The following is a 16,001-nucleotide window of genomic DNA, read 5'->3' as shown; positions in this document are numbered from 1 at the left end:
TAATACCCATGAGGTCTGACCGAGAATAATAAACTCATTTGCAAAACATATCTTATTAAGTAGACATTTCGATTTTCTGATTGGTTTGTTTGCCCATTTTTTGTGCCGCTGACCTATCATCTCAGATGATGCATGAGCGTATGGTCTCAAATCGCGAGTGTGTAGAGCCCATCAAGAGCTCACTCATTCACGCTTGGTTTGGAGCTTAATGTTTGATTTGACTGCAGACACATTACTCACATTTACTTCAGCCTGTTTGTTTTCACACAGTAAAAACGAGGCCAGGTGAGGCCCTACCTAGACATGGAGTGTGTGTCACGCTGCTGTTGAGGGAGAGGGCTTACACTTCCTTGTCTCGGACGCTTATCTCATAATAAAATGATGTTACCTTGTACAAAATAGAAAGGAAATGACTGGGAACAATTCCGTTTCCCAATATATAATAAGGCCTTCGTAAAACTGGCAAGATGGGTATGACGATGGGCGAGTAACGATACCAGGTATGGTATCGGTACTCGCGATGGATATCGATACTGGTATCGGCCCCCAGCTCTTGTGGCCATTTTTCTGTCCGAAAGACTGGGGGGAACGAAAGTTTTGTTCCGTCTCGTTCCTTTCCTGTGTGTCTCCTTATGAGGAAACACTTCCATCAACGCCATTTCAGTGTGCGTTACTGAGAAAAAGTAAGTTCTGTGGGTCATATGTTTGCCGGGTTTCATTTCCTCGTTTACGTTTGCCGTGCGCTTAATTGCCTTGTTAACGTCATCGAGCTGCGGAGCTAACGCAGACACTAATTATAGCTCTTATACACACTACATTATATTTGTAATGTGGCTTTTTCGTTTCCCTTAGGGTTTTATGTATACTAATTCCTATACAGAGCAGACTTCCAAATTAAAAGCATAGATTTCAAAACAAGATATAATTCAACATCACACACGAAACAGCTTGAGGAATTCTTAACATGGTAGATATTACTAAATTACTGTATTGAATTTAATTATTTGCACTTCACTGTATTCCTTAAAAAGAAGTTGTACAACCACATATTTTGATTGGGGCTTTTTTTTTCTGGCCACTAGATTATTTGTTTAATTTATGGAGTTTTTTTTTTTTATTCAAAAAATATAATTGCCATTATTTACATTCAATTTTATGGAAATTCGTTATAGTTGGGATATATATGTCATAAAAAAAAATCTCTCATTGTTTTTTCTGGGAAATTTCATGTATCGTAACTAAGTACTAATGGTATCGGTACTTGGTATCGGTCTAAAAAAAGTGGTATTGAACATCCCTACTACGAATCATAACAATTATTGACAGCACAAAGGCAGAGAAAGGCATCATGGGATGTTGTCAATATTCGGCGGGCTTCCATCGGCAAAAACGTCAGAAACGACTCGCGGCCTCGGTTGCAATGTTTGTTTGCGTTGTCAGGGGAGGCCTGGAAAAACACAACACCACATACACATACTTGCAGGCGCACAAAAGATCAGCCAAATGCTATCAATAAAGCAGCGTGTTTGCCTCAGTTTGTCGAGCCGGGAGGCTCGCAGGCACAACATTGGCACAGTGCAGTACAAACAGAGTAAAATGCCATCAGTAGCTCATTGCTCACAGCTTGCTCGGGTTCAGCTCTGACATGTGTAGCATTTAGTTTCTCCACGGCGAGGAAAGAAGTCACAGATGGCCTCGATTCAATCCTCTCTGACAAAGATTGTTTTCAACAAAGGCCTCCCTTCAGTGGCATCATCCCGGGCAATGACACATGACAGTGGACATTATTCAGCTAATATCGAGACAATGGTCCCTCACCAATTTCACAGGCTCTCTGGTAGTTAGAATGATGGATGTGCAGATGATTGTAAACAATGTTTGTGTTCTGTAGATCAGCTGTTTTCCTTCACCAGCCACGCAGCACTGTCTTAACTAAACATGGTTTTATAACTACTTCAGTGTGCCTCCATAAATGGAGAGATTGCCTCTGAATCAGTACAGCATGAATTGCTGGAAGAGAACAAGCAGCCTCTTTTATGCTGGAAGTATCAGAAAGAGTGGCGCAATCGGACAAACATACCCACAAGCAAATACACTCTCAGGGCGGATGACATCACCCGATGCAGTGATCAGAAGCCAAGGGGCGAGCTTGCAAGCAATTGCTTTGGCCTCGAAAACATTCTTGTGCCATGTTCACACGACAACAAACTTTTTTTTTTTTTTGGGGTGAAAGGTTTCACATGCAAGCAATGATGATGTCAGAACAACTCCCCAATCACAAAGATCTGCAAAAATGCTGTTATATGCATGCCTGGCCTGTAGCTAGCAATGACATTTTGTAAAGAAACACTTCATTATTGTGTACTAACTGACCAATAAAAATGTGTTTTGAACATTTGGCAATGATGTCAATGAAGACGTCGGTACATAATCTGACTGCTTGATTCAATTGTGGTGCAGTAAATGAGCACTTTGCTGTAGAAGCATGTCCTTTGTTTTCACAGACAACCGTCTTCAGCACTTATACGGAACATTTACCAGCAATTCTATCACTTTAAAAAACTTCCACCATAAACCAGCTTTAATATATTTCAGTTAAAAACAGGCTTGTGCAAATTGTTCTGGAAATTGACTTTTTATTAGCACACTTATTAGCAGCTGAGGAATTGGCAGAAGGCCATGCGTGCGATTATTCATATCTTCCTAAAAAAAAAAAGGAAAAAAAAGGCCAAGGTGGAATAATGTCTCCCACCTAAAAAGTAAGGTAACGTGGCCAGGTTGTTTTTAGGGCCACTTCCACTAAGCATCTAGCTCACCTTGTGACCCCAGAGCAATGGCCAACTCTTTTCTCCATCCACGTCTAGACTTGACAAACACACACACACACACACAGAAGATCAGCCTCTCCTGCATTCCCATCATTCTATGTATGTCATGAGAGGAAATAGCATGCAGTCAAATGGTTACTTTTTCTGTTCGGTCACCACAACGGTAAAGAGTTATTCCCTCATTATCGTGCTTTAAAATGAAGAGCATAAAGGTTGATATTTTGAGAGACCGTTTGCAATGATCAATTGCCCCATTCACGTTCACTACAGCAGTGCATTTCGGCAACGGAAACTTACTATACCTTACGTTGTAGCGAGAAGCACATATAATATCATAAACATAGTTAAATATTTGATATATATATATATATATATATATATATATATATATATATATATATATATATATATAACGGCTATTGTAATGCTTGGGGGTCCAAGGTTATGTTACTAAGTTTACTATTTAGTTACTCACTTAAAACATTGCTCGCACAGTTTTTGTTGGTACAGTTTGACCATGGAAGGGATATATTTCCATTATTTGTTCCATGAAATATCCAAACAAACCGGAGGTCAACCCACATCCCAGAATGCATTGTGTTGCTTAGAAGTCCCAACGTTTCTATGACTTGCTTTTGCAAAATCGACAGGACAGAGAATATTTTTGAAGGTAAGCCCCAATCAAACATTTATGTTCTGAAGGAACCTGAAACATTTTATACCATTAATTTTTCAAACAGTTATTTCCCTGGCAGCAAACTGTTGAGTTCTTCCATCTAGCAGATGAAGCATTTATAATGAAGGAAATGGGAGATGTGCATTGAAGTAACATTCAGGCACATATAGTGATGATTGATTTAAGGACGGATGACAAGCCCTATGCACTGCGACGTGACTTTGCACACCATTCATTTTTCAATGATGTGCACCTGCAAATTATTTTCACAAAAACATTTTTTTCTTTTCACTTTTCTAGGTCTGTGCTAATATAAGAGCTAATTCAGTTTTATGACATTGCAGGGTCATTTTGACTACATTTATTCTGTCTTTCACTTACCATGTATTGAAAAGACATTTTCAGTAGCTTTTTTTTCATTCTTAGGAAAGAGTCACATTGCCATCATCTGTCTTTTTCTATGTTTCCTTCCAATTGACTTTGCTTAACTTTTATTTTCATTCCCTGAAATCACTCATCATTTTCCACATGGTAGAGATGTCCTGTTGGTCGATGTCATTCAAAATCTTTCTCAAAGCCCATTTCCACTAACCATGTTACGGGCAGAATACATTCTTCTACTGTGTTCTCATTGTCCACTGCTTTCCCTCCTGACGCTGGGCTCCCGATTTAATTTTTGCATTGATTTTGTGCAAAAAAAAAAAGGGGGCAAACAAATTAAATTACAAGAATACTAAAAGCTTTCCTCTAAATCAATCAAAATGCATGAATAAGTTGATATATAAATGATGCTGTGGTATGTTTTAAGGGATATATCACATTTACCCACTACGGGACTAATAACGGTTATTTTATTTAATACATATGCACATAGTGCCTTCCCTGGACTCAGGACCATAAACAACACTCGCTATTCTTGTTCACGTAAACGAACGAGTCCCGAATAAACTTGCAAGAACGGCGTCAAGGGTTACTTTGCACTTTGGATCGCTCAAATTTTTTTTTAAAATACAACCCCCCCCCCCCCATTTTCTTTAAAAAAAATTAATAATAATTAAAACGGCAGCTTGAATACATTTGAAAGCTTTCTGGAAGCCTTCCTTATTATTATTTTTTTTTATTACAATAATATTGGATATTTGTGTATGTATACGTGGTGTATACAGTATTTTAAATCAGGGGTGTCCAAACTACAGCCCGGGTGCTATTTGTGGCCCGACATCCATTATCAGTTGCCCATGACATATACAAAAAAATTATACAAAAAACATTTGACATGGCTGCAAGGCTAGTTAAAAAAAAGGGATGGAAGTGTCTAGAGTGAGAAGGGTGGGTGTTGAAAAATTAGGTACCACTACTATGACTAAATTGGCTTATATACTATAAAGCTTTTCTAGATATATAAAATATACAAATAAACTATTTACAATTAAAATAATACAATTTCTCTTTAAGACACTGTGGTGAATAAAAATAATTGAATTTTAGAAGAAAAAAAAGTTTATTCTCAAGTATTTTTTTAATGGTCATCTTAATAGTGTTTGATTTTGTTTTGATTCTGAATGTGTTGATTGGATTGGTTTGCTGTTCAGCACAATTAATAGGAAGCTGGTATGTAGCAGTTTTCCCAAAACAACAAGAAACTATAAGAATATATCATTGCTTGATAGATTGATTGCAGTGTGTTGAACACATTCAAGTCAAATGATTTCAAACCTTGCATCCGTCCATATTTCTTTATGTGGCCCTCAAATCAAAAAGTTTGGACACCCCTGTTGTAAATGCATCCAAACTTCAAGTGCAAAATGATCTATCACCTTCCCACGCCACCTGACTTACACAATATGCTTAAAGTCAGATTTGACATCAAATACTCACATTTTAAGGTTGCTCCAACCAGAGTGCATCCAGAATATATATGTGGCCTGAAGTTGAGTAAATAACATACTTAAGTCAATGGGAGAATCAGCGAAGCCGGAAAAGTCCGCAGCTGCGCAACATTTCCCTCTTACGCATTCGGGAGAATACGACCCATACGGCGTACTCTCTCGCGACACTGCAAGTGTCGGTGTGTGCGGCCCTGTGGCTGATCAGTGCATGGCAGCCGACTGGCTCCAAGTCCAGCTATGACAAGTCGTGGGTAAATTCCTCACCTCTGTGCTTAAGTACTTATACTTGTCAGCAGCAACATTGACAGACAAATTTTGAGAGTAAAAAGACGTGCATCATTTTACAAATACTGCAGCGAAGCACAGGAACAACTGATATATGCGAATTCAGATGGTGGAACCAAACTTACATTATAAATAAAAGAGTTGTTTAAAGGTTCAGGTCATACCTTTTTGAAAAATGATTGGTGTGGTATATTCATAAATGTCAATTTTCCAAGGTTAACAGAAAATAGCAAAACAGAATAGGAGCGTCCCTTAAAAAAATATACGCTATTCAGTGAAAAGCTAGAGATTCATTTTTAACCACCATATTAGTAAGTGTACTCAGAATGGAAATGTGTTTGTGTAACTTTGTGATTCCTAGCACAACACAACAGACAAAATTCACTTGCAGATGAAATGTTTGTGAATAGAATTGATTTATAGATTTGAACAAAAAGTGAGCCGTGCGCGGGTGTGAGGTTGTCTTCTGATGGCCGCCACTAAAAAGAGTAATTACTTCACAGATGGCGAGGGGCTGGTCCGGAGCAGACTATGTGATGGAGAACAATCATTGAGGCTTGATTGCTCAAGAAGCACAAGGCAGACCTGACAGGAGGAGGGCTTCCACAATGTGCGATGATCAGTGTGTGCGTGTAATAGAAAAAATGGGAGGAGGGGACTGTTTAAGTTTAACTAGGCCACTGCGACCCATTACGGGGTTGACAATGATGTGGTTTGTTACACACACAGAGTAGATCAAATCAAATTTCATGTGCTGCTCCTGGGTTTCATCTATTTGATTCATCATCACCTCAAGTATGAGGAAATCATCATTTGTATTCCAACACGGCAGCACAGTCATCCCTCCCTGTGGAAAGATGATTAAGTATTATATGGATAGGTGCAAATGTCATCCAGTATAAAAGGACAATAAATCCATATGTCACTTATGCAAAGTGATGTAAATGGGGCCCCTGATTAAGACACAGAGTCATTTAAAAAACAGGGACCGGCAGAACCTTGACACACACACACACACACACACACCTACTGCGTCTCGGGCTCTCATACACACACTGGAACTCGAAATGAAATTCAACACAGCACTTCATGCAGCACATGCGCTTTGAGAACTATTTCAAAATCTCTCTCTCTCTCTCTCTCTCTAAAATCCCCGTAGCCCTGCGCCTGCCACCCGAGCAGTTTATCAAGTAATTATTGTTTGATTACAGCGTTTCATTATCTGCACTGATTGAGTCACAACCAACGGCAAAGGTCAAGCGCCATTAACGCGCTGCTCCCGAAACATATTTCCACGCCGACAGCGTGTTTGCCCTCCCTCTCCTCTGAAAGGGCTAATTGCAAATGCATTTGTTTGAGGAAAGACGAGAGGAGACCGGCCGCATGCTCCAGGTCCCGCTGAGGCAGAATAGTCATCCCATAAAAAAAGATTTCACACCAATTCAGACGGGCACATACACTGAAACAGTTTTAGGTCAATTGAGAAGGACCTTGCATGAAACCATTTCGGGGGAAAAAAAACTGAATTACATATTTTGATGTTCAATATGAGGCCATATGACACGGTGATCAACTTTTTAAGTCGACTGGATGAATGGTAACTCACTGAGGATAAAATCTAAATTGTCATTAAAGGCACTATTTTACCGCAGGACATTGTCTCCCAACTAGGAACTTTTGCTGAGATGGGAACATAAGTCTCAGCAATAACTCGTTGGATACAAAGTGTTTGAGTTTATTTTTAATTATTTGTATTTTAAGTACTTGTTTTTAGTGATGTGTATTATTTTTGCTCAATATGAATCATTTATAAACAACTTGGTAAGTAGAATGTCACTCTTTAGGTTTCACAAATTATTTGTAACAGAAATGTTTTGTCATTGCGAGATACATGCAGTGAGAAATTGCATTTTTCACAAATCAACAAATTAAAAACAAAACTGATTCAAAAATAAAGTGAAATCACTGCCTCCGCATATTTATCTGGATCCACGCTTTAAAGTAATCTTCTTTCTTGGCCTATTCTCCAAGCTTTAACCAAAAACTGGTTACATGTTTTTATTGGGGGGGGGGGGGGGAGATCTGCCATATGTAAAAAACTAAAACAAACTAAACAACAACAAAAAATCTCATGCCCTATGTCTTCTCTTACATACTAGAATTATCATGAGAATCAAGCTTTTTTTGTTTGTAAAATGTTTGATTTAGTGTGAATTTGAACTGAATAAAATAGTGGCATAAAAAAATATATCTTGAAGATAAATGAAAACTACGCTGGCAGTATTGTGTACAGGACAAAAATCATAAACTGATTTTTTTTTTAAAGCATAAGCAGCAGAAGAAATATCCAGTGTGTGTGTGTGTGTGTGCGTGCGTGCGTGTGCGCGCGTGTGTGGATCCATACCTGGGTGGGAAAGATATTTCCAATTCATGCAGTCGATCCTTGAACACTGACAGTTCTTTGTCGTACTCTAAAAGCTGTGGAGAAAAAAAAGCAACAAATGAAAATATGCAGCGTTCAATTACATTTGATCTTCATTGCAGCAAAGGGCAACTGTGCAATCAGCTACTCAAAATTTGAAAGTGAATAATACAACGATAGTCTATTGTATGTGCCAATATTGAGACTTCCAGTTTGCCTTTAGGAAACCTGGTGGGTGTTCACAAACAGTCAGGCAGTGACAACTTGCATTTTGTCTTTGACGGCTTTTCTGATAGAAGAGCTGCAATGACACAAACTACTCAATAACAAAAAAAAAATCCAGTGGTGACTACTTTGATTGATTACTATCCATCCATTATCTCGATCGCTTATCCCGAGTAGGGTCACTGGGACATGGAGGCTATCGCGCGGGGCACAAGTGCGGGACTGACAGATAGCGGCGGACTCTCAATCAGTGGCAAAATGGCCGCCCCCTGTGATGGATAAAAACGGGTGGATTTTGCTGCTTAACTCATATTCCACAAAAACAATATTAACCAGATTACTGTGTTTAGACTAGCAGGGTTGCATAGAACATATTGTAAAGATTTTTTTTGTTGTTGTTCATTTCCCCTTTAAGCAGGAACGTCCAAGCTTTTTCCTCTGAGGGCTGTTTACAAAAAAATAAATCAAAGGATGGGAAAGGTCACTTTGATATTCTCCAACTTTATTAAACATACTAAAACCATTCAATCAAGCAATTGTGTATTATAGTTATTTTAGCATTTTTATGCATTTGTTTGTTTTCTTTCTGTTAAAGGTGATACGTTTTTAAATTTTTTAATTATTATTTTGGGGTGGCCCTCACCCTGTATTGCACAACAATAGAGACACCCCAGAGCAGATCTCCACGTTCAGAACCAAAACAACAGCAAGCTGTAATAAGTTGGCAATTTTGAAAGCAGCGTTTACTTGTGGATTTTAATAAATCATTAAGGTGATATGGTCATAAACCAGACCTTGACAAAGACAGCAGAAACTGGAGGAAAACGCCAAATTGTTTTTGTCTTAATCATTACTCACGAGGCATTATATATATAATTTTTTTTTTTTACTATAGTAGTTCTAAGTAGAACATGTGTATATCTAGTAAAGCTCTATAAAGCAAATGTATAATTAGTTGTAGCATGTGGAGCATGTGGGTGTCACAACCGGTGGGTGTCCCCCTACTTTTCAAAAAGTTGCAGACAATGAATAAATAAATAAATAAATAAATAAATAAATAAATACTTTAAGACAGGTGCAAGCAATGTCAATTTATTTATTTATTTTTTTTTACATATTTTTTACATATTTACTGAGGGCTACAAATGGCCCCGGGCCATAGTTTGGATACTAATGCTGTAAAGCACTTTGAATTGCTTGATGTATGAATGGTGCGACACAAATAAACTTGCCTTTGCCTTGCAGTACTCGTCAATATAGCCAACGCAAATAATAATAACCATGAACAACAATAACAAAAACACAAGTAACCAAGAATGACGCTTTCTCAATGACAAAAACTGTCAGCAAATGACAGTTTTGTGTGTGCGTGTTGCCCTGTCCGACAAGGGGGTTCTCTCGCCACAGTGCCAGTCCATCTATACACTCTTCATTAATCATGTCTCCTCACCCAGCTGTACTCACTCGCTAGAGTGTACACACATACGTCCCCCAATTTACTCCCTTTCACAAAAGCCATAAATCATTAGTGAAAAGTGCAATTAGTGGCTTCTTGTATACATTAATTATCTGGGAGATGAACAGGTAGCTATGGCACCTGCATGACTGCCTCCCTGAGAGACTGACAGCGATGTTCTCTTAGCAACCCTTGGAGGTCCTCGCTGGGGCCCTGCCTTCTTTCCTTTCAGATTGGGAAACGTCAGAGACGAATCAGAGACGGTTCGTTTTGATTGTAAAATGGGCTGTAGTACATTTTTCAGAGCGGGGAACAATTACTGTCTGAAGATCCTAAGATGAGAAGCATTTGACAGAAACTGAACAGGCAAGTGGACATTAATGACATTACATTGGTGTATTACATATGGCGCTGCGTTGACATGGACATGATGAAATATCACAAGAGATGACGGAACCCAGGCTTGTAATATGAGAGTGTGACTATTGCCTAGCCTGACCAATTCCCGCTGTCTGCCGATGACTGTGCGTAAAGTTCAAATCATTGTCCAGTTGACATGTAAGCGCAAGCCTGACGTCTTCGCGGTGGCCTCCAGTGTTAGTATTTGTGATTATGTGTCAGCCATGTAGAACAGTGGCCATTACTTGCAGCCAGCGGGGCCTCCCAGTCGGAGTCTCGGTGGTTCAAGAGGGCAGATGTGCCGCATTCATCAAACTCACACTGCCGGGGTCATAGGAGAGACTCACACACTGTGGATGAGGGATGGCGGCGCATGGGATGCAACCCCACGCTCCACTGTCCACCCTGTCCCGCCATCCATCCAATGCACGTGCGGGTGTCAAAACACAATCAAAATGTGGCGGCACACACTATTATCCTTATATGAGCTCATTACATTTAGTCATGATGTAACTGCCAAAATGGAAGATTTTTTTTCTGAAAATGGTGGTGTTGGTCAGTATCAAAATTGTTGGCAATTAGTTGATGAGTCATTTATTTATTTATTCATTAATCCGGTGCTTCGTTTTTCTCTCGTCTCTCTGTGTGCCTGTCTGTGATGTAAATAGAAGCATTGTGGGTAATGCAGTGTCATGGCTAACCATTGTTAGCAGCAGAGTTCAAAAGTTACGGCACAACTTCACCCAAAATACTTGATACGATGCAAACCTTCCTTTCTTTGCTGTGCAATGGAGATGTGTGGCTGATAGCTGATTTGCTCTCTGACATAGGAACAGTCGTGTCTGGAAGCTAGCATTAGCATACACAGGTTAAAGTGGAACGCAACGTCCTGCACTCTAAAAAGAGAATTGTTCAACCAATTTAAGATTACAAATTGAATTGAAGCAACTTAAAAAAAAAATGCTTGAATTGGTAACAATCCAAAGTGAATATATTAAGTTTAATTTATGATGAGTTGATTAAACTTAATATATTCATTTTGGATTAACTTCAATCGTGTGTTACCAATTGATTTTTTTTTTTAAGTTGTTCAACAATTCAATTTGTAATCTTAAATTGGTGCAACAATTCTCTTTTTAGAGTGAGTTTGATACGCTAACATATTCTTATTGTGATTACTGAGGCATTAATCAGTGAACTCACATTTACAAACAACCAAAAGGCGTTTTTTTAATTTTTTTTTTTTATATGCCCATGGTTGACATTGAAATACAGTAGTAACACAATATCACATGCGGTCAAGGACATGAATGGAGTCCTGTAAGGTACGGCACGACCTATGTAATATAATTATAATTATCGGGTTTTTAAGATGAATGAATTATTAGGTCACTGTTAAATGGCGCTAAATTTTACACACTTTGAAGCTTTTATTTTATTATGCTCGTGTCATGTGCAAACCTCATTTTGGTAGTATAAATCAATATAATACTTCTAAATTATGCATACTATTGAAGCAAAACAAAAGGTTTTGGAAAAAGATGAAATAAAAACAAAAATAAAAAACATTATTTTATTTTTCTTTAGCACTGTACATTTTCCTAATTCTGTAAAAGTGTATGTTTTTGTTTCCATTTTAAAACACACTAAACATTTACATCTAAAATGAAACAAAAATAAGGCCACTGTGTCGCCTTCAATTGAAATTGCTCCATAATTTATTAACATGTCAGGAATGCTGGTACAAGCTGCAAAGTTTATTAAAAGTTAAATCTATATCATCTTAAATGTCTTTATTATTAATTTGTACACACCTTAAAGATTTCAAGCAGATAACGATGGTTATTAAGAGCAGCTGCATGCTGCCCTAATATGCCGCAATTTACATATGATCCAATTCATTGACACGATTACTGTTAAAAAAAAAAAATTGTGGAGGCCCTACCTCCGCAAGATGAACAATTCCTTCACTGTTACTAGCTTTTTTTCCCCACAATTTAAATTTGATCTGCATACACACTGTGTACAACCTTGTAAATGACACACAAAAAAAAGAGAATATTTTTCAGGATCAAGTAATGTGTCTACGTAATCTAATCTACGTGGAAAGCTAACCTGCTTCCACATACATGCATACTGTCGTTACATTCGGCATCTATCAATCCAATATGAGATTGAGGGTTGGACACTGATTGAGGGAAATGGGGTATGATACAAATACTTTAAGTGGGTGGAAGAGTTGATAAAGCAGATGAGTAGCATATGGCCGTGTGTGCTTGCGATCTGTTCTAAGTGAATGTTGAGTAATTCATTCAGGTGAATGGACAAGACTGCATGCCAGAATTTCACACTACATTTAATCCCAGGTCAATTAAGCATAATGCTCTGCTGCTGTGGCGGGTGAGTGGTTTAAAAATCCGCTTCTATTGGTTCAAGGCCTCTTGACATTATAAAGCCAACAGTAGTTTGTCAACCAGAAATGACCTTGGGAGTTGTGGAGGAGGTGATGCGAGATGATGCAGTACAATATCACACAGGGGGAAGATGAAGAAGTGTCTGGGTAAAAACTACCCTGTCAAGAGTTGGAATTTCTGACTTTGCTTGGATGAAAAATCTGATCCTAAATCAGAGAGGCGGTAATAGTGGAGGCCGGAAGTTGAGGGATAAAAAAAAATAAAACGGGGAATATGAGGTGTTCGGCCCCCAACTGTCCCTCTCAGCTCACTGGTGACTTGTCCAGCACCTGTAATTGTGCTTTGATTTAAATCTTGTCAAATATCCTCAGTGACAACACCTGCTGCCGTAAAAAGCCATCAATAAATGTTGGGGTGAAAGGTCATTTAATTTGATTTTTACACCTCATACTTGGCTTTCATTGCAAGGGCAATATTTTTCCTTCTTTTTATGGGACCTTCATTATTTGGTGTGGGAAAGCAATAAACCGACTGAGAGAGAGGTGGCCGATTGGTACCAGGAGGAGATCTGACCAAACAAAGCTCAAATGCACTGCTGAACTTTCATTTCCATGCTAAGTGAATTATGCGGTAAAGAAGTTAGTCGCATGTCAGGAAAAGGACACCGATTCCACAATTTGGGTTAATGCACGGAAAGAAATGCCTTTGGGTAACTGTTCAAATCAGGCACGTTGCACATACACAGCAACAAAATGATTTGACTCCGATGGTCAGCTTTCATTTAGCATACCTTCTCTTTTGCCAATTTGGAATTCTGTCAGGCAAAATATGTGGAGCATGTTTTTTTTTTCTCTCCCTTCAATCATTTTTCTTTTAACATATCATGCGAAAGGAACCTGTGGGCTTTAGAGTAATATTGCAGGCAATGCTGCCAGCATGAAAAAGAGAGGCAGGTCAGACAGCGAGGTTCATCACTTACTAGCACTAACACACACGCACGCCTCTCTTGGCCAACCATCTGCCGACGCTACACTGATAAAGTTACAATAAAGAGATACTGAAACAGAATCAATGAGCGTCCCTGTGGTTGTGTGTAGAAACTATGAGGAGGCCGCACATGTGCGGATGAGCAACACAAACACAAAAACACACACACACATACACACACACACACACACACACTTCCATCTCTCCACTGGAGCAGAGCCTCGCCGTGCCCCTTGACGCCACAAGAGCCCGGAAAATTTAATCTTCCCAAATACTCATCAGGGCTCTCCATCGTCCCGCCGTGACAGCGGCGGGGATAATTAATTATACAATTTCGATGGGAATATCGACTAAACAAACCTATTAATCATCGCAAAAGTCAATAGGCATGGACACATTCAATCATGTCCCAGCCAATGATTACTCCTCTCAAAATACAATAATTATTTTCAAGAGCTGCCTCGAATTAAATTTCTGTCAAGCCGGTACATGTCTTACAGTTGATGAAGAGTGCAACGATTTTTTTCCTTCCCCTTTCCAAATGGAGGAGGGATATTTATCCGTTTAGAAAGGTAGTTTGTTTTATAAGGACCATAGCATGGGGTGTTTAACTAGACCATCAGATTATCTCGGAAGCGCTTATTATGTCGTCTATCTTGCCTGACTTGGCCAAGAAGGAGGAGGGAAGAGCAGGCTCCAGTTACCCGGCTACGTTTCTTGCACAAATTGAATTGTTTCTCCTGGCTATATAATATGCAAAACAATGTCTTTATTCTGCTCAGTGTGCATATTTACCTTCATTTTTTTGCCTTTTTTTTTTTTTAAACAAATTAGATTTAATACATACAGTATGTAATCCACAGTACACTTTTAATGAATACATTTGGACAACCTAATGGAATCTAAATACATATTCTGCCCCTTTAAACATAATTGATCATTCTTATCCAATTTCCACTGAGTAGTTGGTAGTTGGTTAAATCCAGTAGCTTATGCTATTTACCTTGTAAAGCAGTGGTTCTTAACCTTGTTAGAGGTACTGAACCCCACCAGTTTCCTATGTGCATTCGTCGAACCCTTCTTTATTGAAAAAAAATTAATGTTTTTTTTTCAAATTCAAGACGTAAGTATAGGGTTTACTGGTGAACAAAATGAACAGGGAGAGTAGCCTTCTCATCGAATCATGGCTTTCTCCATCTTGAATTCAGAAAGTGTTGTGTTCTTGTATTCTCCATCTTCATGCAGATTAAAGAACTGTTGCTTTAGTTTTCTAGATGGCTAGTTGTGCTGGACTAAAATTGCATTGCAAATCACGCAGTTCGGACGCTGACTCCCATCACTCTACTCAATTCTATATTCATAGAGCACTTTAAAACAACCTCTGCTATTTTCTTATGATGGAACCCAGGGACAACAGATTTAAATGAAACAGCAGAGGCCTCAGACTTGAACCCTGTGGAACACCATACGTTCTGTTATACATGTGAACTCATATTGCACATAATCAGACGGCTATTTTTTTTTTTTTTTTTTTTGCTCGACATAGTTAGTATGAAGGGATTACAATCAGGGCTTTAAATGAACTTTTTTGATCACCGATCAATGTGGTTGGTAATGCTCTAAAGTTATCAGCCAAAAGGATTGGACTTGATTTTTTCATAAGATAACTTTTTTTGTTGTTGAGAACCTCAAGAAAATACAAAGCAGCAGATACTTAAACCAAGTTATTGAACACCTATTGATGTGCTAACTAACCTAGTGTTGACAAACACAAAGCTGCATTTGAGGGGAAAATGTATATCTAAGCTGAGTAGTATAATATTGTATGAATGTATTTATATGCTGTGTTATATGCGCCCGGGTCGCAATGAGCAGCCACCGCCACCGCACAGCGGCTTTGGTGGCGGCTGGGTGGGGCTGAGCTCCTCACACAAACATTTCCTTTTTCATTGGTGCTTCTTCTGCACGGCAAACGAGTCCACGAAATTACTGTACATCTAACCGGCACGATTGCCTCATGCATCACCAGCCAAAGAGGCGTTTAAGTTTTTATCACCACCTGCCAAAATAAATTTTAACCCACATTTGGCGGGTTGCCGGCTGTTCATTTTAGAACCTTGATTACAACAAGAAATCACACGACGTACCATCACAACAGTCAAATACCGAGCGCAGCAAATTCCCTGCAGCACAGAAAGGCCAAGCAATATGGCGTGATCACCTGCAGCCAATGATGGCCAAGCTGGGCGTATCATCATGAAACATTTGAGTCGTTTTGAACTTCACCGAACCCCTGGGGTTTTAAAAAGTTGTGAAAATTGCCTAAATAATCAATCCCAACCATGTAATAGGTTAACTTTTAGTATATATACACTTCATATTCTATTGTACGTATTAATATATTGTGTGAATATAAAATA

General features: G+C 38.8%; 1 protein-coding gene across 4 annotated transcripts in view; it reads right to left on the bottom strand.

Annotated features, from left to right (window-relative positions):
• inpp5a (inositol polyphosphate-5-phosphatase A) overlaps positions 1 to 16,001 on the bottom strand; it is a 132,390-nt gene that overhangs the window by 13,459 nt on the left and 102,930 nt on the right. For all 4 annotated transcript variants that reach the window (XM_086093526.1, XM_086093525.1, XM_086093528.1 and 1 more), the window contains exon 12: positions 8,083 to 8,156. In XM_086093526.1, the coding sequence (XP_085949652.1) occupies positions 8,083 to 8,156 (74 nt within the window). The remainder of the gene's footprint in view (positions 1 to 8,082; positions 8,157 to 16,001) is intronic.

The sequence above is a fragment of the Leptonotus elevatus genome, chromosome 13 (assembly GCF_054856555.1).
Source record: "Leptonotus elevatus isolate MCC_2025b chromosome 13, RoL_Lele_1.0, whole genome shotgun sequence".
Lineage (NCBI taxonomy): Eukaryota > Metazoa > Chordata > Actinopteri > Syngnathiformes > Syngnathidae > Leptonotus > Leptonotus elevatus.
Note: the sequence above shows the minus strand (reverse complement) of the source record. Positions and strands in the feature narration are given on the sequence as shown.